The 25,459-nt window shown below is 38.1% G+C and overlaps 1 protein-coding gene across 1 annotated transcript; it reads left to right on the plus strand.

Annotated features, from left to right (window-relative positions):
* Positions 1–3,355: 3,355 nt before the first annotated feature.
* On the plus strand, positions 3,356–24,669 carry LOC121377503 (translation initiation factor eIF-2B subunit delta-like). Its single transcript, XM_041505516.1, is given in 12 exon segments — positions 3,356–3,616; positions 5,151–5,625; positions 9,436–9,674; positions 10,145–10,259; positions 10,683–10,759; positions 13,139–13,241; positions 17,132–17,259; positions 17,996–18,087; positions 20,835–20,920; positions 21,873–22,053; positions 24,401–24,444; positions 24,446–24,669. Coding segments are annotated over 12 exon segments (1,737 nt in total). The 5' UTR covers positions 3,356–3,584; the 3' UTR covers positions 24,611–24,669.
* The last annotated feature ends 790 nt before the right edge of the window (positions 24,670–25,459 follow it).

Here is a 25,459-nt window from a genome sequence, read left to right on the forward strand (position 1 = left end):
CCCCCATTAAATATGGATGCAACACCCAGTTTACAGTGTGTGGGGTTACTTTCTGGCATGCTTCCGTCAGAGAACTGGCCAAGCACGCCTGTCGTGGACACAACTTCTGATTTCGTCAGAGAGTTCTGTCCAAGACAAAAATCACCACACATTCATTCATTTATAGTTATTTTTGTGCTTATATCTAATTAAAGTTCAAGCACGCAGTCCTGGGCACATACCTCGGCTATCTGGACTGTCTGGGTTAGTAATGGTTAGTTAGACTAAGCGAGAAGTCGGTGTAGTGGTCTTACACCTACCCATTGAGTCGTTAAGACTGGCTCTGGGTAAGAACTAGTACCGGGCTGCGAACCTAGTCCGATAGCTTAACCACGACAGCACGAGGTTGGTGTAACATTTATAAATGCGGGAACAAGAAGCGCTAGTCAGGCGCATGTGCAGATGACAGTTTTGGAGGTCCCCCCCCCCCCACCCACACACACACCTCCCACCACCACCCACAACACACAATCACTCAAATCTAATTTCCTTTTTGCTAATATATTTTTCGAGGCAACGTCAACCGAACACTGGATATTGTGATCGCCACGCCCCAGTGGCGGATCCAGAAAATCCATTGGGGGGGGGGGGGGGGAATGTAATGAGGCGGAATGTCAAGGGAACTTTGGGGAAGTATTGGAGGGGGATCGGAAAAAATTAAAATTAACATATAATAAAAACTGTCGCAAAATTTAGAGGGGGTGGGTGGGTTGGGCGGGTCCCTGGGCCCCCTAGTTCTGCCTTTGAGTCCCCCGCACAAGTTCCTGCACAAACGCCTTCTGGTATATATAATATATGCTTGCGGCTGTGAGCCTATTTCAGAAAATATCGTAAGTTTACATTTGCAAACTAGCAGTTATACCTATCACACGTTCATGATGTTTTGCATCTATTTAACCTAGAAAACCGGCCTCGGTGGCGTCGTGGTTAGGCCATCGGTTTACAGGCTGGTAAGTACTGGGTTCGGATCCCAGTTGAGGCATGTGCTTTTTAATCCAGATACCGACTCCAAACCCTGAGTGAGTGCTCCGCAAGGATCAATGGGTAGGTGTAAACCACTTGCACCGACCAGTGATCCATACCTGGTTCAACAAAGACCATGGTTTGTGCTATCCTGCCTGTGGGAAGCGCAAATAAAAGATCCCTTGCTGCTAATCGGAAAGATTAGCCCATGTAGTGGCGACAGCGGGTTTCCTCTCAAAATCTGTGTGGTCCTTAACCATAATATGTCTGACGCCATATAACCGTAAATAAAACGTGTTGAGTGCGTCGTTAAATAAAACATTTCTTTCTTTCTTTAACCTAGAAAATCAGGCATCGAAACAAAAACAGTACTAGACTAAGTGTTTGGTTACCCAGAGACAGGTTACCACAAAACACAGGTCCAATTGCCGTGTTTCGACACATTTATCAACTTTACTACAATTCCCATTATTATTACTACAGAATCCTTTCACAGACGCCATGACACTTAACTATTCATTCAAGGAAGGAGGAAAGGAAACGTTTTATTTAACGACGCACTCAACACATTGTATTTACGGTTATATGGCGTCAGACATATGGGTAAGATCCACACATATATTGGGGGAGGAAACCCGCTGTCGCCACTTCGTAGGCTACTCTTTTCGATTAGCAGCAAGGGATCATTTAAATGCACCATCCCACTGACAGGATAACATACCACGGCCTTTGATATACCAGTCGTGGTGCACTGGCTGGAACGAGAAATGGCCCAATGGGCCTACCGACGGGGATCGATCCCAGACCGACCACGCATCAAGCGATCGCTTTACCACTGGGCTACGTCCCGCCCCTAATTGAGTCAAGTGACTGTTCTCATTGATACTTGTAGGTCTATGTGTTTTTTTATATTTGTATAATAAACAATTAATCAATATTTAGCGGGTCTAGTTTTTGTTTAAATGATATTTTGTGAATAATGAATTTGTATCTTTCTCAACTTCATTTGACATGGGGTAACCTCCTTGGCCCCGTTTTACGAATCGATCATACATCTAAGATCACCTTAAGTGTATAAGATAGGTACATGGGCGTACGGGCTTCCATTGTTTTTAGGGGACAGGCTGGCTTTTGCCCAAATTAAACGGAAATGCACGAATATGCATAACAACATTAATTATTCATATTAGTAATACTACCAAACAGCTATATTGGGCTTCAAACGAATCACTAAGCATTTTTACATGGATTACAACTAATTTTGAGAGTAGAATGATAGAAATACATAGTAAAAAGGTCCCCCGAATATCTGTATCAGTTTTGCCTGAATTTGGGGTTTGGCCTTGCACTAAAGGGTGGGGGTGGGGCAGTTGTCCCCCTCCATGCTCTCCTGTGTTCTACGCTTCTGGATAGATATGGACTTAAGGTGATCTTAGAGCTAAGGTCAGTTCGTAAAATGGGGCCCAAGTAACCTGAACGACCGTTCTTGACTTATTTCGATGCCTGAAAATTACATCTGCATAATGCCATGTGACACTCCCCATGCATTTTTGTTTGGCAGATAGATTAAATATTTACTGATGTACTGCTTGGGTCAAGTTGTGTTGATACGCTGCTTATAATATACTGATGGAAAGAAATAAAGGATCACACAGACAACAAAACAAAATAATGACTGCATTAAAAATCAATTGATATTGTCAGAAGTTGACTGGGAACATATAGGCAGCACATTCAACACTACAGACATTCAGTCCCACATTACAACTTGGTATGAAATACAGACATTATTACGCTAGTAGTGAATTAAATTTGGTCTACAATTCGATGTGTTCCCTTATTTCTTTCCATCAGTATAGTTATATCAGTCTTACTGTGTTAGAAAATATTAACGTTAACAGTAATGGGAATTAATTTGGGTCAATAGAACCTATAGTCCAAAACCTATAATAATAGACTGTTCCCATGATGTTATTGCGAATATTTCCATCTGTTATGGAAGCGTAGAAACGACGAGAGAACAGTCAATAAACAAGGGAAGCCACTCTTGAGAACATGAAAAATCCAGTCGAGCAAAGATAATTGATAAGTGTTGCAATATTTTCGAATATTACATGCATCAGCTTTAAGGTAGCAACAACATTTCATTATTTAATTGAATAGAAGATGATACTGAATGTTTGTAGAGCCTTTGAGATTTGCATGAGCGAAAACAATAACAGGGGAGAAAGAAACGTGATATCTGTGTTTCAGAAAGACAGAGACTGAGAGAGAGAGAGAGAGAGAGAGAGAGAGAGAGAGAGAGAGAGAGAGAGAGAGAGAGAGAGAGAGAGATATGCAAGAGTTCGACCTGTACCCCCTTTCAATGGTTAGGGTTAGTCTTTAGATCTTTTGATATAGAGATGTACTGGTCAGAAAGAGAGATAGAAGCCAACAGGAGAGAAAGACAGACTGAGAGAGAGAGAGCAATCATTCGTACTGGTCTACAAGTTCAACACTGTCAACAGGGACATATCCTCGTTTAATCGAAAACCGTACGACTAAGAGGAAATGGCTGGTGCGCTATCAATTTAACGACATTAATGTTTACTGTGTTCAATTTAGAAATAAAAAGGTAAGTACATACTCGCATGTTATCTCTGTTCCATCAAAAATTACACCAGGTGGTAAAAAAACGTCATTTTAAAAACATTATCGAAAACCGTATTATGATGTTATCAACATAATGGCAACAACATAAAATCGTCTTTTCCCACGAAAACAGTAACATGACAGCCACGTGACCTAAAAGCGGCTATCTGGAAATGATCCATCATTACTCATTTGGCAGTGCTAGCAGATGTGTTTGATTGTGTGGATTCCGTTGTGCACCTGTTGCTGTTTAGGGATGCATTTGCATTGCATTCATTAAGATTCCAGGGTGCAAATTAACTGTAATAATACATTTCACTGTACATAAAACTTATTCTTACTTTTTTTCCCACATTTTTAAGGAAATTTGTTTTAAATGTACTTCCTTAACAAGAAGTTCTTGTTGTATCAACGATCGAACATGTGCAGACATTACAAAAGACCCGGAAGTAAAATAATACAGTTTTCGATTTCATACGGTTTTCGACAATTAGCGATACATCTAGCCCAGTGTTTGTTTTGTTTAACGACATCATTAGAGCGCATTGATTTATTAACCATCCGCTATTGGATGTCAGTGTAGCCCAGCTAGTGGTAAAGTGCTTCTGATGCACAGTCATAGTCAATCTCCAGCAGATCGATTCCTCAGGGTTTTATTACTTGTGTTTCTAGATGCCGATAACCGGCATCATTTACTCACAAAAGGCTATATCGTTTTTTATTCCCAATTTTGGACTAAAAAAAATTCAATCTGAATATAATTTTTTTTTTTTTATTACTATATATTTTTTAAAATGATACAGAACACTTGACAAACACTCCTTCCTTCACCCATAACATTTCACAACGCAAAATCGATATCATACTTTTAATAAATTACAAGTATATGTATCTAGTAGTCTTTTAAGTTTTTAAAATGAACCTGAAAATTCTTTAAAAAATTTGTAAAATGACGCTAAAATTCCCAAAGTTTAAACCATGGGTGTCAAAGTCAAATTTTAGAAATAAAACCCTGTCCCTGTTGGTTGGTCCACTGGGCTATTTCTTGTTCCAGCCAGTGCACCGTAAATGGTATATTAATGGCTGTGGTATATGCTATCCTGTCTGTGGGATGGTGTGTATAAAAAATACCTTGCTACTAATGCAAATGTGTAGCAGGTTTTTTCTCTGAGACTATGTAAAAATTACAAAATGTTTGCACAGATGGGGATTGATCCCAGAGACTGTCATTATGCATATGTATGTAGTACTTCCGAGTACTAAACATTTTTTTTTTTTTTTTTTTACTGTGGTACATGTTTTGTATGTAATTACAGTTTTATATATTTCTCAACTGATTGAACCTGTTTTTAAATTACACACAAAAATATAGTTTTTTAGTTATTTCCAAAACACTTAGTTTTCTTCTTTCAGTCTGAAATTGTTCTCTAAAAAAATTCTACAATGTTCATGCAGACTGGGAAGGACTTTAGAGCTAAATTTGTTTAAAACAAATAGTCCTCCTTTCCTTTGAACAGAATGGCAGATGCAGAAAAATCTGCCGTTACACCTTCTAGAAGTCAGGGGGCTGCTGGACCGACGACAACACCCGATTCCGAAACTGGCAAAAAGAAACAGAAAAGAAAACCAAAGCTGGCAGCAAGTGAAAGCAACAAGCTTGAGACACAAGGAAAAAAAGATGGTATGGAAGACCAGAAGAAGCCAGAGGTCAAAGGTCAGAGTAAACCAGAGGTCAAGGGTCAGAGTAAACCTGAGGTCAAAGGTCAGAGTAAGCCTGAGGTCAAAGGTCAGAGTAAGCCTGAGGTGAAAGTTCAGAGTAAACCGGATGTGAAAGGTCAGAATAGGTCAGAGGTCAAAGGTCAGAAGAAACCAGAGGTCAAGGGTCAGAAGAAACCAGGAGAGGTTGAGAAAGCGGAGGGTGTTAAAGCAGAAGGACAAGAGGGTGCTCAGAAAAGCAAGGCGGAATTGAAGGCGGAAAGACGAGCTAAACAGGTATGCATGTATATATTATGTTGAAGCCTTGAAGAGAATTTTTTTTTTTTTTATGTTGGTCCTCCTTTTTTGTTTTCTTGTCTCGCCTTTTGCAGAGTAAAAAGGCAAGATATAGGTGTTATATATTTCCGAAGGCAGTGGTGGTGTTAAATTAAAAAAAACCCCACCAAAAACCCAAACAAACAAAAACATTTGTGTTAAAGTTTCACATATAGATCAGTTTCTCAAAAAACACAAGTCCTAGGTGAGTCAAACTTGGTTTACAGTTGCACCTATGGATGCTCATCACAGTGCACCAAAAACTTTTATGGTTGGCGAGATATTTAATTCCATGGAATTCTTGTTTTATTCAGTTAGCTCAGGGCTTCTAGATTATGGTAGCCCCACTCCCATGGCTAGTGATATACAATGTTGGGCTAGTAAATAAATACTATTGCCATGCTTGACAGGGCTTCTAGATTATGGTAGCCCCACTCCCATGGCTAGTGATATTCAATGTTGGGCTAGTAAATAAATACTATTGCCATGCTTGACAGGGCTTCTAGATTATGGTAGCCCCATTCCCATGGCTAGTGATATTCAATGTTGGGCTAGTAAATAAATACTATTGCCATGCTAGACAGGGCTTCTAGATTATGGTAGCCCCACTCCCATGGCTAGTGGTATTCAATGTTGGGCTAGTAAATAAATACTATTGCCACGCTAGACAGGGCTTCTAGATTATGGTAGCCCCACTCCCATGGCTAGTGATATTCAATGTTGGGCTAGTAAATAAATACTATTGCCATGCTAGACAGGGCTTCTAGATTATGGTAGCCCCATTCCCATGGCTAGTGATATTCAATGTTGGGCTAGTAAATAAATACTATTGCCATGCTAGACAGGGCTTCTAGATTATGGTAGCCCCACTCCCATGGCTAGTGATATTCAATGTTGGGCTAGTAAATAAATACTACTGCCATGCCCGACGGCTAGTGACAGGGCTTCTAGATTATGGTAGCCCCACTCCCATGGCTAGTGATATTCAATGTTGGGCTAGTAAATAAATACTATTGCCATGCCCGACGGCTAGTGATATCTATGTTATGCTAGTAAATAAATACTATTGCCATCCCATGGCTAGTGATATTCAATGTTGGGCTAGTAAATAAATACTATTGCCATGCCCGACGGCTAGTGATATTCAATGTTGGGCTAGAAATAAATACTAGCCCCACTCCCGATGGCTAGTGATATTCAATGTTGGGCTAGTAAATAAATACTATTGCCATGCCCGACGGCTAGTGATATTCAATGTTGGGCTAGTAAATAAATACTATTGCCATGCCCGACGGCTAGTGATATTCAATGTTGGGCTAGTAAATAAATACTATTGCCATGCCCGACGGCTAGTGATATTCAATGTTGGGCTAGTAAATAAATACTATTGCCATGCCCGACGGCTAGTGATATTCAATGTTGGGCTAGTAAATAAATACTATTGCCATGCCCGACGGCTAGTGATATTCAATGTTGGGCTAGTAAATAAATACTATTGCCATGCCCGACGGCTAGTGATATTCAATGTTGGGCTAGTAAATAAATACTATTGCCATGCCCGACGGCTAGTGATATTCAATGTTGGGCTAGTAAATAAATACTATTGCCATGCCCGACGGCTAGTGATATTCAATGTTGGGCTAGTAAATAAATACTATTGCCATGCCCGACGGCTAGTGATATTCAATGTTGGGCTAGTAAATAAATACTATTGCCATGCCCGACGGCTAGTGATATTCAATGTTGGGCTAGTAAATAAATACTATTGCCATGCCCGACGGCTAGTGATATTCAATGTTGGGCTAGTAAATAAATACTATTGCCATGCCCGACGGCTAGTGATATTCAATGTTGGGCTAGTAAATAAATACTATTGCCATGCCCGACGGCTAGTGATATTCAATGTTGGGCTAGTAAATAAATACTATTGCCATGCCCGACGGCTAGTGATATTCAATGTTGGGCTAGTAAATAAATACTATTGCCATGCCCGACGGCTAGTGATATTCAATGTTGGGCTAGTAAATAAATACTATTGCCATGCCCGACGGCTAGTGATATTCAATGTTGGGCTAGTAAATAAATACTATTGCCATGCCCGACGGCTAGTGATATTCAATGTTGGGCTAGTAAATAAATACTATTGCCATGCCCGACGGCTAGTGATATTCAATGTTGGGCTAGTAAATAAATACTATTGCCATGCCCGACGGCTAGTGATATTCAATGTTGGGCTAGTAAATAAATACTATTGCCATGCCCGACGGCTAGTGATATTCAATGTTGGGCTAGTAAATAAATACTATTGCCATGCCCGACGGCTAGTGATATTCAATGTTGGGCTAGTAAATAAATACTATTGCCATGCCCGACGGCTAGTGATATTCAATGTTGGGCTAGTAAATAAATACTATTGCCATGCCCGACGGCTAGTGATATTCAATGTTGGGCTAGTAAATAAATACTATTGCCATGCCCGACGGCTAGTGATATTCAATGTTGGGCTAGTAAATAAATACTATTGCCATGCCCGACGGCTAGTGATATTCAATGTTGGGCTAGTAAATAAATACTATTGCCATGCCCGACGGCTAGTGATATTCAATGTTGGGCTAGTAAATAAATACTATTGCCATGCCCGACGGCTAGTGATATTCAATGTTGGGCTAGTAAATAAATACTATTGCCATGCCCGACGGCTAGTGATATTCAATGTTGGGCTAGTAAATAAATACTATTGCCATGCCCGACGGCTAGTGATATTCAATGTTGGGCTAGTAAATAAATACTATTGCCATGCCCGACGGCTAGTGATATTCAATGTTGGGCTAGTAAATAAATACTATTGCCATGCCCGACGGCTAGTGATATTCAATGTTGGGCTAGTAAATAAATACTATTGCCATGCCCGACGGCTAGTGATATTCAATGTTGGGCTAGTAAATAAATACTATTGCCATGCCCGACGGCTAGTGATATTCAATGTTGGGCTAGTAAATAAATACTATTGCCATGCCCGACGGCTAGTGATATTCAATGTTGGGCTAGTAAATAAATACTATTGCCATGCCCGACGGCTAGTGATATTCAATGTTGGGCTAGTAAATAAATACTATTGCCATGCCCGACGGCTAGTGATATTCAATGTTAGGCTAGTAAATAAATACTATTGCCATGCCCGACGGCTAGTGATATTCAATGTTAGGCTAGTAAATAAATACTATTGCCATGCCCGACGGCTAGTGATATTCAATGTTAGGCTAGTAAATAAATACTATTGCCATGCCCGACGGCTAGTGAATGTTGTTTTTCAAATGTTGCAGTTACATGTTTTTTTCACTACGCTATATTATTTTATACAAGTTGGGGGCGGGACATAGCCCACTGGGCCCACTGGGCTATTTCTTGTTTCAGCAAATGCTCCAAAACTAGTGTAACAAAGGCTGTGGTTTGTACTATCCTGTCTGTGGGATGGTGCATATAAAAGATCACTTGCTGCTGATCGAAAAGAGTAGCCCATGAACTGGCGACAGCAGATTTCCTCTATGAATATCTATGTGGTTCTTAACCATATGTCCGACATCATAAAATAAAATATGTTGAGGCATCGTTAAATAAAACATTTACTTCCTTCCTTATACAATTTGTGACTGTTATACATCGATAAATGCATTTTTTTTTACAAACAGCTCTTATATATACATGTAATATAAAGTAACAGTTATAATTGAAATTCAGTTTTTAACACAAATGATACAACTTGTATTACAGGAGGCCCAGCGAGCGGCCAAGGCAGCGAAGAAGGCGGAGCCACCGACTGTCAGTCAGAAGAAGGAGGCAGTACGGGTGTCGGACCACGTGCAGGCCGATGTTCCCGAGTCACAGAAACGGGTTGCTAAGAAACTGGAGAAGATGCAAGTCCCGCAGAGAAAGATGACTCAGCGGAAAGTGCGACTGTTCAGTCATCTGTACCAGTACGACAAACAACAGCCTTCCACGCAGTCACTGTCGTGAGTTCTTGAATTTACGCTCTAAATGTTTACAAAAAATACTGTAAACCAGATTAAAGGGACATTCCTGAGTTTACTGCATTGTAAGATGCTTCCGACTAATAAAATATTTCTACGATTAAACTTACATATTAAATATATTTTCTTGTTTAGAATATCAATGTCAGTGACAGTATTCAATGTGTTTCTGGTTGTCTTAATATTTGTAAGAAGCCCAAACTGGATTTTGTCTTCAAATAATTTCGTACGTCCGAAATTTTTTATTTTAGGAAATAAAATGAAATTTAACCTGGTACAAATATTAGAATGATCAGAAACACATTTAATATACAGCCACTAATATTTTATGCAGAAAAATATATTTGATATGTAATTACATTTGGTAAAAAGTCTGTTGGTCGATAACATCTTAAAAATTGCAGCAAACTCAGTAATGTCCCTTTAAACAAAGATTTCTTTGTGTTTTACAGATTTTCCAGTAGCGGGATTCACCCCGCTATAAAGAAGCTCGGTGTACAGTATGCTGAAGGAGTTGTCAGTGGTTCTAACGCGAGGTGCGTCGCTCTGTTGGCGGCTTTTAAAAAGGTTCGTATTTAAAGGGACAGACCCTAGTTTCAACCCGTGAAAATTAACACTACGTTTAGTTAATCTACAAACCTGTAACACATTTGGATAAAGTTACAACTGAGTGAAACAAGAGTCTGTGACTTTGAAATGGTGAAATACCCTCTTTAAATAGACTAAAAGTCGACTCCATAACTGTTACTTCAAAGATGCACGTGCATTTTTAAAAATATGAGAAATGCATTTTGTGATATTAAAAACACCAGGGTGACCAAAAACACTTCGAATGTACGGAAATTGATAATCTAAACAATAAAATCTTAAGTAAAATGATTTCAGTTATCAAAAACTTCTCTAATAATGAAAAAGATGCCTTTGTGTTTAAAACTAGGGTATGTCCCTTTAAGTTCTGGTATTTAATACGTATTGACATATTTCTTACAGGTTATTGTGGACTACTCCACGCCACATCAGAAAGAGTTGTCGAGGGATCTAGAAAACAAAATCAAACCATACATCAGGTGAGAAATGATCACAGTGCTGTAATAATAAACATGAACCGAGTTACAGGAAAGTATGTTTAACGAAACCCCAGTGTGGAAAAACACATCTGATATTGGATGTCATACAGAGGTAATGGCAATCCATACCCGGGGCCTAGCTTCCATACATGCAGGTACGCAGCTGCTGCGTATCACCTGAGATTACATTTCTTTTCAACATTACCTGTCCTCAAACCGGTGCACTCCCCCACCCCTCTACAGCTAGTAGTCTGGTCAGAACATCTCAAAAGCCAATGGGAAAAAGGGAGCATACAGTAGAAGAATTTAGGCCATCCCATTGGCTTTTGGGATGTTCAGACCAGACTACTAGCCGTAGGGGGGTAGGGAGTGCACTTGTTTGAGGACAGGTAATGTATCCATAAAAAAAAAAAAAACCCAAGTTTTCTCCAATTTTTAATTTTTTTTTTGTATGTGTGGGGTGGGTGGCACAGCCAATAGCGTTTTATTCCATCACCGAAAAAGTCTGCATACCATCTGAAAATCTCAAGCTAGGCCCCTGCATACAAAAATTAAAAAACAATAAAACATTGTGTAATTTACAACTGTGAAAGTCACATTCATGAAAGACATATTAACATAATATCACACAACTAAAATCTAAAGAACAAACTAAAATGTTATTGTTAGACCACAGATTCAGTTAAGGGTTAAAGTTTGTTTTGATTAACGACACCACTAGAACACGTTGATTTATTAATCATCGGCTATTGGATGTCAGACATTTGGTATTTTTTTACTTATAGTCTTGAAGAAGAAACCCGCTACAGTTTTCCATTTGTAGCAAGGGATCTGTGATATGCACCATCCCACAGACAGGATAGCACATACCACAGACAGGGTATCACATACATGTATGACTGCCTTTGATATACTGGCTAAAAGTGAGAAATAACCAAATGTGCCCACTGATGGGGATCGATCCTAGATCGACCAGACATCAGCTGAGCACTTAACCACAGATTCAGTGTGTTCTAGATAGTGAGAAGACGGCTAAATAACAGTACGTTAACTCCTATCTGAACTTTCCCACAAACAGAATGAAAAGGTACAAATACCTCAGCCTTTTGATATATCCACTGTGGCACTGGTTAACTCTGGGAGATTTGGATGAGTTAAACATTAAAGTTTATTTCGTTTAACGACACCACTGAAGCACACCCCTGCACGTGCTGTATCCTCACTGTGGTGCAGGGTTGTAACATTCTCTTTGAGAATGGCCAATACAGCACAAATTGAAGTTTAGAGTAAAAGTCAGTATCTATCTGTGATATTTGTATTTGTATTTTTGCACAGTTCTTTACACTGTTTTTAATTATATCTTGAATTTTTCTGTTGATGTTGATCATCACCTTATTTGTTTCCATTACCATAGTTTGACACCCAATAGCCGATGTATTTTTCGTGCTGGGGTGTCGCTAAACATTCATTCATTCAACACATTGGTTTTCTAATTTACGTTTATTCGGCGTCGGACATAGGGTTAAGGACCACGCAGATATTGAGGGAGAAAACCCGCTGTTGCCACATGGGCTACTCTTTTCAATTAGCAGCAAGGGATCTTTTATATGCACCATCCCACAGACATTGGCTATTAGATGTCAAACATTTGGTAATACTGACACACAGTCTTGAAGGAAAGTTGCCTAATTTTACTGTTACCTGCATGGGATCTTTTGTATGCACTTTTTAACAGACATGGCAGCAATTACCATGGTCATTGATATACTGGTTGGAATGGGAAAAACAAATGTCTGCTGAAGTGGTTTGATCCAACAACCTAAGCACCTCAGGTTGCCGAGCTTTGTCCCACACCTATATATCTGGATCAGGACAAAAATACAGTCGGAGAATACGTCCATGGAGGGGTTCATTAATTCGACCCAAGTAACTCGGCCATACTGACTGAGCTATGGGCGGGATTTAGCTCATTTGGTTGAGCGCTTGCTTGAGGTGCTTGCATCGCAGGATCGAACCACCTCGGTGGATCTATTCAGTTGATTGGTCTTTTTCTCGTTTCAACCAGTGCACCACAACTGGACAAAGCCCGTGGTATGTGCTTTCCTTTCTATAATCGATCCTATACTGCATTAGAAAAAATGTAGCGGATTTCCTCTGATGACTACGAGTCAGAATTACCAAATGTTTGACATCCAATAGCCGATAATTAATTAATCAATGTGCTCCGGTGGTGTTGTTAAACAAAACAAACAAACTGACTGAGCTAGATCCCACGCTGAATCCAATGAGTCTACCATTGCGATTGATTCTATGAATGGGCATACACTGTAGTAGAGGAATGTGTGATTGTTTATAATGTTGTGTGTTGTTTGTTTCCAGTTTCCTCGTACAGTGTCGGCCCCTGGCTGTTAGTATGGGGAGTGCGATCAAATACCTCAAGTGGAACATCACACATATTCCTAGAGATATGTCCGACTCAGAGGTAGGTCTACCATCTCTTTGATTAGCAGTATTTTGATACATAAGTATTTTCAGGTGTTTGGAAGATTTTTGTCAGCTGTGTAACTATCTAGCCTTGACCTTAACCTTTTTCAGTGGTAGCCCACCGGTCTATCAGGTTATAAAATCCGGTAGCCCTCAGTAAAAATTGGTAGCCCCATAATTTTAATAATTTAAAAAAACAAACATTTTTATTATTTTTTATTTAAGCATATTGTTTTAGGTGGGGGTTTTATGTGTTTAAGTGTCTTGTTGATTGTGGAGTAACTGGATGTGCAAAAAAAAATCTAGTAGACCGATGGACTACTGAGTTTAGACATCTGATAGCCCGAGCAACAAATTGGTAGCCAAAACACCCTGGGCTATAGCTAAGGTTGGGCCCTGTACAGGTAGCTTTAAATTAGTTGTAAACAAAAATTAAAGCTTGTTTCGTTTAACGATACCACTAGAGCACCTTTATGTATTTGGTGTCAAACATTTAGTAATTCCCACAGACAGAGCAACACATAGCACAGCCTTTGATGTACCAGTTGTAGTGCCCTTGTTGGAATGGGAAAAACCCCAATCGGACAAGGAGTCCACTGAGGTGAGTTGATCCTTCGATGCAAGCACCTCGTGAGCTAGATTCTTGAAAATGATGTAAATCTTTCCTTCATTACCATTAATATAGCCAGTGCACCACGACTGGTATATCAAAGACCGTGGTATGTGCCATCCTGTGTGCGATGGTGCATGAAATATCCCTTGCTACTAATAGGTGTGCACTACAACAGCTTGCTCTGAATGTGCACATAAAATCCTACAATCTATTTAAAATTAGCTCCACTGGTTAATTACTATTACCTGTGGATCTAACCGCACCCTGTTGGAGCTCATGTCCAGTTGACCTTTCATTCGACCAATCAAAACCTTACTTGCAAAATTATGCCAGTGATTTGAAAAGAATTTGAAAACATTCAGGATTATGCCGAGGGTATACGAAATGATTCGGGTGAATTACGAAGTATGCCGGAAACTAATTTCAATACAAAATTTTATATAAAATTTGTTTCAAGACGAAAACCCCCAACTGTTATGGTATAGCCATAAAATCAGTTTATACTAGTATACAATCTCAAGTTTATTACTGCACTCTTCCCCTTTAATGTTGAAATAGACCAACAAGTTCGCTTATTGTATAAATAGTCTCACACAATATTTTTAGAATTTGTATGCTTCCAAATAACGCTATAAAAGGCGAAGTGTAATTGGTCGATATTTAAATTGTTATTTTATAGATGAAATGTCACCTGGACATGAGTCCACGCAATGCTGTTAGATCTACTGGTAGACCAGTAGAGCTAATTTTAATCAGATTGAAAATCCTATTACCTGACCTAGCAAAAAAATGTAGCGGGTTTTCTCTCTAAAACTATATGTCAAAATTAGATCAACTTTGACGTATGTGGTGATTTACCCACTTTTGGTGGAGTTATGGCCCTAGAACTTAGATGTAAAAATTTGTTTTCCCGGACTTTTTTTCAGAAGACCTTTAGATACTGAGCTGAAATTTTGTGTATAGGTTTATCATGTACTGTTACAGATCAAGTTTGACTTTCATGACAATTTACCCATTTTTGACAGAGTTATGACCCTTGTCCTTTGTCCTTGCACTTCAATGAAACAACCCATTTATTTGGACAAGTGAACATATTGGCAGACAAGTAGATTTCTAGATGTATTTGTCTGGTGGACTAGTGAAAAAACTAGGCATAGAGGCCCAACATGCCTTGGTCCGTAAAGTAAGCACTTTGACGGCATGGAAGTGCCTTAAATCAACTGCCGCTACATCTTGAGTTGAAGTGCTTTAGAAAAACAATTATCACAAGTACGAGCGTGGCAGTCGACTACCTCTTGCAAACAACTTGTATACCAGTATATCAAGCACACCTAATTACTATGACAGGTAAAACACTTCCTAAATACCTAACAATGGACCTGTCAACTGCTCACAATTGGTGTTTGGTAATTTTACAGAACAGAACAGAACTTTATTACACTCAGGCCGTTATGCAACGGAGTAAGAGGAACATACATAGTCTGATTTTGACAAGATGGTTAACAGGAGGATACAAATAATAGGAATACATTGCCTGGTACATATATGAATCCAAATACAAATACAAATACAGTACATTACATTACATTACATTACATTACATTACATTATAAAGATATGTGTATTAATTTTATAAATACATGATATTACATTATAGAGATATGTGTATTAACCATATAGATACATTCTGCGATGTAACAAAGTAGAGGTATATTGTAAAATATAATTATTCAGAAAATTTCAGTTACAACTGTATACTTTATAATTATTGGTATTACAATATATAGGTATAAATAAAATAAATTAATAATAATAATAATAAAAATTAAATTTTCAGAAAATAACAATAAGACATAAAATAATGTAATACGATTTAAAATATATCAAGTATAGTTCTATGTTGACCTTTAGTTTCATTAACTGGTTAATGTATGGTAATTTTGGTTGTTGTTGGATATTGTTGTTGTTATGGGCGTTTAAATACTTGAAAAATTATATGCATGAATTTGGCAAATTTTTTTAGTGTGCTTATTCTTTTACTGCTCATAAGTTCTCTAAATTTATATATATTTGGTCGTATATAATAATAATATGGACGTAAACATTCTTTCCGGGTATTATTAAAAAACTACATACAAATAAATAATGAAATTCATCTCCTATGTCGTTTTCATCACAAATAGAACAAAGTCTATCTTCTAATAGAACTGTATTCCAACGTCCAGTCTCAACCACATCTACTGGGACCGCTAATCCGTCAGGAAGGCACTTATACGTAATGGGATTCCGTGATGAGCAATCAAGCTTCAAGGCCGATCAAAGAAGATGCCCATTATACACTGAATTAGTTTACAATAATCATCTTTGTTAGCAGGGCCATAGCTACATGTGGGATTTTTTATTTTTTTTTGGGGGGGGGGAGGGGGGCAACTGAGTAGTTAATAGTCTAATACACCTTAACCGGTTAAGAAAAGAATTTTCTTTAAGTTTCTATAATGTTTTCCGGATTTTTTTGCCCCTGGTAGCTACCGCCCTGGTTAGATAATGTTAGATATATATTTGTATGACTGTGGGGTGACGTTTAATAAGTTAGCTGGATTTTATAAAAACCGTAAATTTTAATTTTTATTAACATTCTTTTTTTTAAATAAATAGATTATACTGTGAAGTCGGCATTCTTAGCCTAGGTATTTTACAAGCAGAAATCACAACAAGCATTTAAAAAGCATGAGTAGCTCGATTGAAGGCAAACACTTAAAGGGACATTCCGGAGTTTGCTGCATTGTAAGATGTTTCCGAAAAATTTAATATTTCTACGATTAAACTTACATATTAAATATATTTTCTTGTTTAGAATATCAGTGTCTGTATATTCAATGTGTTTCCGGTCGTCTTAATATTTGTAAGAAGCCCAAACTGGATTTTGTCTACGAAATTTTTTATTTTAGAAAATAAAATGAAATTTTACCTAGTAAAAATATTAGAACGATCAGAAACACGTTTAATATACAGCCACTAATATTTTATGCAGAAAAATATATTTGATATGTAATTACAATCGTTAAAAAGTCTCTGTTAGTTGATAACATATTAAAAATTGCAGAAAACTTTAACTGTTTTCAACCCACTACCCCACTTATTTTGGTTTGATTTGTGTTATACTGATGCTAAAAATGTAAGCGCCTTAAGAACATCCTGGGGAAAGGTCTGAAGCTCTGATAGGTTTGTTCAAGTTGTAAAGTTCTTCTTTTTTATTTTTCTGTTTTTTATTGTAGGCAAAACAGAAACTCACACAAAGTATTGATAGTTTTATTCACGAGAACATAATCGTAGCAGCTCAGGCAATCTCCATATACGCCTGTGAAAAGATTGCAGATGGTGATGTCATTGTCGTCTATGCATGGCAAGTGGTTTTGTGGTTTACTGTATGTGTTGGATGTATACTGTTGGATCATGACCTTTATGACACACCCACACCCACCCACAACCTCTTTCTCACTCTTTATCTCTACCTCTCTCTGTCTGTCTCTCTCTCTTTCTCTTTAAAATGTGCTGTCAGATTATCAGACTCAAAAACTCTTCCATCCTCTCTCACCCTCACTTTCTCTCTTTCTTTCTGTCTGTCCATGTATCTCTACCCACCCCTAAATCCACCCCTACTAATCACTCACCTACCAAGAAAAAATTCCTTGCTGCTAATTGAAATAGAATAGCTCATGAAGTGGCAACAGCAGGTTTCCTCTCTCAATATCTGTGTGGTCCTTAACCATATGTCCGACGCCATATAACTGTACATAAAATGTGTTGAGTGTGTCATTAAATAAAACATTTCCTTCCTTCACCTACCAAGAAAATCCGCTCATAATTTGTCAACTGTCTCACTCACGCATCCACTTAAAATAGTACGTCCACCTACCTTCTTATTCATTCATACACACATGGTTAATACATTGATTCAAATGTATTCGTGTGTGCACACACACACACATATACAGACAGACAGATACACACACACACATACACCTACACGTACACCTACACACATAATTACTAACTCATTCACTTACCCTCTTGCTCATAATCTTCATGTTTGTTTTCCTATCAGGCTAAAGATGATCAATTATTTTCTTCATTTGTAGCTCGTCTTTGATCCGACATGTTCTGTGTGATGCACACCAACAAGGAAAGAAATTCCGAGTTATCGTCGTAGATGGCCGACCGAGAATGGAAGGTTTGTTTTCAAAATAGGACTAATTGTTCAAATTGGAAGCCATGTCATGGTAAGCAGATTTATAGAAAGTCATGTCGGTAATTTAAAGGCTGCGAAATGACGTTTTTGATTGTGTAAAATTTATGGATTCCAATATTTGAAACTTGTTGATGAATTTTATTTATTATGGATGATGACCGGCCTCGGTGGCGTCGTGGCAGGCCATCGGTCTACAGGCTGGTAGGTACTGGGTTCGGATCCCAGTCGAGGCATGGGATTTTTAATCCAGATACCGACTCCAAACCCTGAGTGAGTGCTCCGCAAGGCTCAATGGGTAGGTGTAAACAACTAGCACCGACCAGTGATCCATAACTGGTTCAACAAAGGCCATGGTTTGTGCTATCCTGCCTGTGGGAAGCGCAAATAAAAGATCCCTTGCTGCCAATCGGAAGAGTAGCCCATGCAGTGGCGACAGCGGGTTTCCTCTCAAAATATGTGTGGTCCTTAACCATATGTCTGACGCCATATAACCGTAAATAAAATGTGTTGAGTGCATCGTTAAATAAACCAGTTCTTTCTTTCTTTCTTATTATGGATGAATTATATTATACAAAGTATATTTCAAATGTTGAATTCCGATTTTTTTCCCTTTTAAATCATTTATTATGATTATTTGAGCCAATTATATTATCTAGATTTTTTTAAAAAAGAAACAGTTTAGCTATGAATATGTTTGATTAAATATCAATTCTTATTATATACATATATAGAACTTCACATACATTGTTTTTGCTTCCTGTTTATTGCACAAGAATATATACCACGAGACCGCGTAGCTGTCGAATGTTATGTTCTTTTGTAAAATAAACGAGTGCAATAAATAGGAAGCGAAAACAACATATGTGAAGTTCTGTATTTATTACATACCTTCTTTTATGTTTTACAAAAACGGTTTTTAGTTTAACATCATAACAACACTTTCTTAAATCTATGATCAAAACTCCTTTCATGGATTTGCTTTACATTAAGAATCAAGCTCTGCGACAGCCTTGTGTAATGTTTCAAATAAAATGTGAGTCATTTGTAAATCATATATGATGTCAGTAAATAAAAGGCGTTAACTGCAGTAAAAAGAAAAAGTGAATTCCCCATTTAAAAGTTCCGGTCTATATCGCACATGCAATACAAAATAAATTTATCACTCGGTTTCAAAATGTCTTTATCACTATAGTAAGATTGAATAGGTATGTAATAAATAGCAATGAAATACAGTTTATAGAACTACAAAAAGTAATATTTTCACTATTTTACATGTACCTGTAGTTGCAGTGAAAATATAGAAATTGTATTTATATTTTTATGAACGTTCATGGATCAGTTATCTCCCTTGTAAATTATTACAAGTTTAAGTTTGATGATTAGCAATGCATCTGGTTGTATTTGAAAAATAAATAAATTTAATTTAAACAATTGTGCAGTACCAGTAAAAAATGGATGTGAAGTGCAATTACGATAAAATATGTAAAACTGATTGCATACGAAGCTAAATAATAATGACACAATGTCCTGTCGTTGAGAGTCAACAAAAGTTCAACTGGAAGAAAAATATCATGGCGTTAGGCCTACATGTATTCAATAGGATCAGCAAAAGATATTAACAAAAAAAGCAAAGGATATTGTCAAAAACTAAGATGTATATAATAAATGGACCATTTCATGGTGGTTTTTTCAAATACAATTTTTATGTCAACTCGTGATGAAAACCATCTTTTCGCTCATTGACATAAAAATTGTAATCGAAAAAAAACCCCATGAAATAGCCTCTATATCCCGCATGGTATCCCTTTCATGGGGGAGGGGAAGGGTGAAATTATAAAAGTAATTCACTATTTCCAAGGCTGTTATCCAGATTTGAATACCCAACTGAAGCCCGTTATTGCCACACACTGCTCCAAAATAAGTTAATGCAAATGATCATTTACTCTGATCAGAGTTACTTCCCTTCTAACTTTGGGATCCTTGTCACAGACCACTATTATTTATTCTATATGTTTCTATGTAGCGTTAGTGGCTATGGCACTTTTATTAATATCAGTAGGCCCATGGATTTTTTTTAATGCACTTTTGCGTGAAAGAAACATACCCTGAAAAGGACAATCCCTGTTGTCTAGCTCTTTCTCCCAGCATATTGGTTTAAACAAACACACCCTCTAAACCTGGCCGGAGTACACCTCTTTTACACAAAAAGCACTACTTTTGCATGGGCCGGAATTACCACAAACAAGTCTTCAATGTTAACAAGTTACACATGTTTACAAACTACATGCTCTTCCCTGTCAACTTCAGTTTAATAATTGCCATGAAATAATCACTGTCAAACAGCAGACTACTTGTGTAGATATATTTCTGGATTTTGGTCAACCAGATGGGAAGATAACTGTGATCTGAGGCCTCCTGTTTGCACTCAAGACTCTTAATTTGGTGGAACCAGCCTCGGTGGTGTTGTGGTTAAGCCATCGGACATACAGCTGGTAGGTACAGGGTTTGCAGCCCGGTACTGGCTTCCACCCAGAGTGAGTTTTAACAACTTAATGGGTAGGTTTAAGACCACTACACCCTCTTCTCTTTCATTTACCACTAACAACTTACCCTGTGTCTTGCACAGGCAGCCCAGATAGCTGTGGTGTATGTCCAGGACAGCGTGTTAGAATCTTATTTGGATATAAGCATGAAAAATAAGTTGAAATGAAATCGTTTTGGTTTTGCAGGTAAAGAGATGCTGAGAAGACTGGTGAAAGACAACATTCAGTGTTCTTACGTTCTCATCAACTGTGCATCATACATCATGCAAGAGGTTAGTTTTTAGACACGTAAACGACATTGCAGTGGTCTATGAGAGAGACTTAGTGGGGAGGGAGGAACCACTGAAATTGCCATGGGGGTGGGGGGGTCATGGGGGGTCATGCTCGCATTTTTTCTCCACAACCATTATATAGTTTCCTGTCTCCCCATAAAACACATTGTGTGCTTGAACTAAGGGAAAAAGAGCATATAGAGCAACTAGTGAAAATGCAACCCAGTGAACTCTTTCCTTCGTTCATAACCTACAGGCTGGTAGGTACTGGGTTCGGATCCCAGTCGAGGCATGGGATTTTTAATCCAGATACCAACTCCAAACCCTGAGTGAGTGCTCCACAAGGATCAATGGGTAGGTGTAAACCACTTGCACCGACCAGTGATCCATAACTGGTTCAACAAAGGCCATGGTTTGTGTTATCCTGCCTGTGGGAAGCGCAAATAAAAGATCCCTTGCCGCCTATCATAAAAGAGTAGCCTATGTGGGGACAGTGGCTTTCCTCTAAAAAAAACCAGTGTCAGAATGACCATATGTTTGACGTCCAATAGCCGATGATAAGATAAAAAATCAATGTGCTCTAGTGGCGTCGTTAAATAAAACAAACTTTACTTTACTTTACTGTTCATAACCTGTACCATTTATTGTATTTTTGTATTGCTATAAGTGTTGTGTATACTTTATGTAACAAACGTTCTTCTTCTTGCGAAAAAAACAAGTGCATGTCAGTAATTTAGTTAACTTATTGACACTATGGGTGAGGGTTTTTATTGCAGTCACTATTTTATATCACTATTTATGTGATGCCGTATTTTTGTTTTCTTGTTGACATCTTTTGTTGACATCTTGTGTTTAATTTGATAGTGCTTTGTTTTTCAGGCTACCAAAGTGTTTCTAGTTTTGTTTTCTTGTTGACATCTTGTGTTTAATTTGATAATGTTTTTTTTTTCAGGCCACCAAAGTGTTTCTTGGCGCCCATGCTCTTCTAGCGAATGGTTTCGTCATGTCGCGAGTCGGGAGTTCTCTGATCGCTATGATCGCCCGGTCGTGTAACGTTCCCGTCATGGTCTGCTGTGAAACGTACAAGTTCTGTGAACGAGTGCAGACTGATTCGTTTGTCTTTAACGAACTAGGTACTGTAAACCGGGTGAAAAAATGCATTCAAAAATATTTTGCCTAAAAGATTTCATTGGTTCTATTTATCGCTCAATTTTTTGTTTGCATTTTTGAATACATGTACAGTCAAAACTGTCCTAGCGGCCACCTGTGATCAGTGGTCACGTTTTTCCCTCCTAAATGATTTATAATGTAAACGCATCTGTAATAAGCAGACACCTGTCTAACACTGCCAGTGGCCACCTAAATCGGATCCCAAATTGTTAAAATACCTGTAAGCGGCCACAGTAAATGTTTACTGCTATATAAAAAGGATATTTTAACAACAGTGATAAGATGCAGCAAATAACCGATCTTCACACCTTAGTTTTTAGTACCCATTCAGGCCTGACATCTCAACTGTATCAATTAAGAAAGTATGACTCTAGAATGCATCTAATTGCCTCTAGGCAGGCTACGCTTGACATTTGTAGATTCACTTACTATGACAATACACCGCATGAAGTAGGAATTACTAGTAAATGAAAAGGAACGGTTAATTTAATAAATTGCATGTTTTCTGAAGTTCATTTATAGTCAACTGTGAAGCACGCATCCATTAATTATCAGTATTGACGGTAAAACAAGAAACAACAACTATTTTAAAGACTCTATATGTGGCAACCTGTAATCAGCGGCCACCTGTCTTAAACGGCCAATTTTATCTACTCTCTTGTGTGTGACCGCTTAAGGCAGGTTTGACTGTACATGTATATTATAACTTTTGCGTCAGCCGTGCCCGACTTCGAGTAATCAAATTTATATGCAAGCATTATTTTCACTGCAGATACCAGCAGTTGTTTACAAAATGTATATATCGCATGAATGCACTAAGATGTGTAATTCTCCCCCCCCCCCCCCCCCCCCCCCCCCCCCCCCCCCCAAATGTCACAATATTAATTTGATAATCATAATTATAACAATAGCCTTCCGTAATTGAAAGATGGGGAAAATTGTCTTGGACTAGGGCAAAAAGCAAGATAAAGAAAGAAAAACAAAGCAAAAATGTTTTGGAGCAATAAATAGAACCAATGAAATATATGAAAAAAACCATATATGAAATTACATTTTGTTTTCCGATCTAGTGATATACTGTATAGATTTTCAATCCATGACTCATAAGTTTTTTAATGTATTCATATAATTTGTTTCTTTTAAATATTAACACCTTGCCATAACGAACAGGGCCAGATCCAGAATTTTGTAAAAAAAAAAAAAAAAGGGGGGTCGGTCACAAAATTCTAAAAAGGGAAAGTCGGAGTTTGTCAGAGGCCGATGAGCCGAGCTCCCAAAGGAACAGAGATCTGTAGGCAGTTTGGGAGTGGGGGGGTGCATTTCCCCTGAAAAATTTAGAAATAAGGATGCTAAGATATGTGTTATCCGAACAATTTAGTGCTGTTTATTGTGAATGATGAATTTTGTTTTTGAAAAGTCAGTAAAAGGTCACTTTAAATGATCAGGATCGGCAAATGAAGATAATATTTTTTTTGGTATAATGACCTGACAATTTACCAAGTGCATTATTTAGAGAATAGTCAATGAGCTACGAGGCAATATCGTTTATCTTGCACGAGTGAACTGAAAGGCTAGAGAAGGACAACATCAATTCACGAGTGCAAGATAAACAGTATTGCAGAGTAGCGAATTGGGTATTCTATTTATTACCCATTATCAATATTTATCATTTTATGGAAATTTTCAAATGACCAGCGTCGTGGTTAGGCCATCGGTCTACAGGCTGGTAGGTACTGGGTTCGGATCCCAGTCGAGGCATGGGATTTTTAATCCAGATACCGACTCCAAACCCTGAGTGAGTGCTCCGCAAGGCTCAATGGGTAGGTGTCAACCACTTGCATCGACCAGTGATCCATAACTGGTTCAACAAAGGCCATGGTTTGTGCTATCCTGCCTGTGGGAAGTGCAAATAAAAGATGCCTTGCTGCCTGTCGTAAAAGAGTAGCCTATGTGGCGATAGCGGGTTTCCTCTAATAAACAGTGTCAGAATGACCATATATTTGACGTCCAGTAGCCGATGATAAGATAAAAAATCAATGTGCTCTAGTGGCGTCGTTAAATAAAACAAACTTTACTTTTTATTTACAAATGATACTATTATTGAAAACTAGTTAGAACAAAAGACAGCATTGCATCATGGCTGTGACGTATGTATCGCTGATGACATGATCAGCTATCAGTTGCGACTCTAAACCAATAGTGAAAGACTGATTATGAGTCAAAACATATCTAGGAGAAGATTTTTTTTCTTTCCTCATTTCTCTCTGTCCATATGGATAATAATATTTATTCCTATTTTACGATCCACAGGTGACCCTAACGACCTTGGTTAAGATAGGAAACAAACAGCCGTACCTGTCCGAGTGGAAGCAACATGACCACCTGTTCCTCCTCAACCTGGCGTATGACGTCACGCCTCCTGAACTCATTTCGGCTGTTATCACCGAACTCGGAATGATCCCCTGCACGTCCGTGCCTGTAGTGTTACGAGTCAAACACGCAGAGACGAACGAAACGTGACCAGAAGTAAGCCGATCTGACTTTTAGTAACTCGTCTTTCGTACAGTAAAATATTATTATAAAATAACTTTTTGTTATTTATTGATTGAAAGATTAATTATGAAGAATGATTAATCATTAATTTTACATCCTGGGACCATATTTTCGAAGCTATCTTAGCGCTAAGAAACTCAGGGCTTCGAGATTATGGTAGCCCTCACTCCCGTGGCTAGTGATATTCAATGTTGGGCTAGTAACTTACTATTGCCATGCCCAACAGCTAGTGATTTAAAAAAAAAAATTGTCACATGCTGCAGTTAAGTCTGTTTTGTAAATATGAATATCCTGCCCCTACCACCACTCAATGTCAGTGGTTTTAAGCTTTATCTCCATCTTTAGGTGACATATCTGATTATTACTATTAACTTGTAAAATTTTAATAACTTAAAGTAAAGTAGGGCTGAAGAATTTTCAATTGTGACTAGTAAATTTGTAAAATCACTGGTCCCATGGCCCTGAGAAACTAACACCATCGTTGGCTATGACTTCACCATAGCACATGCCATAGTGATGTCATAGCATAGAATAGTAGTTCTAAGATAGCTTCGAAAATATTGGCCCAGATTTAAAGGGACACACCCTAGTTACGTTTATTTGTTAACCATTACGGCGTTGTTTTTCGCTATTAAACCCCATTTTTCACAAATAAAATTGCACTTTACTTACATTTTATTATTTAGAATACACATTTCCATTCACCTGAAGTGCTTTTTGGTAATCCTGATGTTTGTAAAACCACGAAATGCATTTTTTGAATTTTTTCACAAAACGTGTTGTCGAGAAAAAAACGTTAAGCAAGCGAGGTCCAAT

The sequence above is a fragment of the Gigantopelta aegis genome, chromosome 7 (assembly GCF_016097555.1).
Source record: "Gigantopelta aegis isolate Gae_Host chromosome 7, Gae_host_genome, whole genome shotgun sequence".
In the NCBI taxonomy this organism is placed as follows: Eukaryota; Metazoa; Mollusca; class Gastropoda; order Neomphalida; family Peltospiridae; genus Gigantopelta; species Gigantopelta aegis.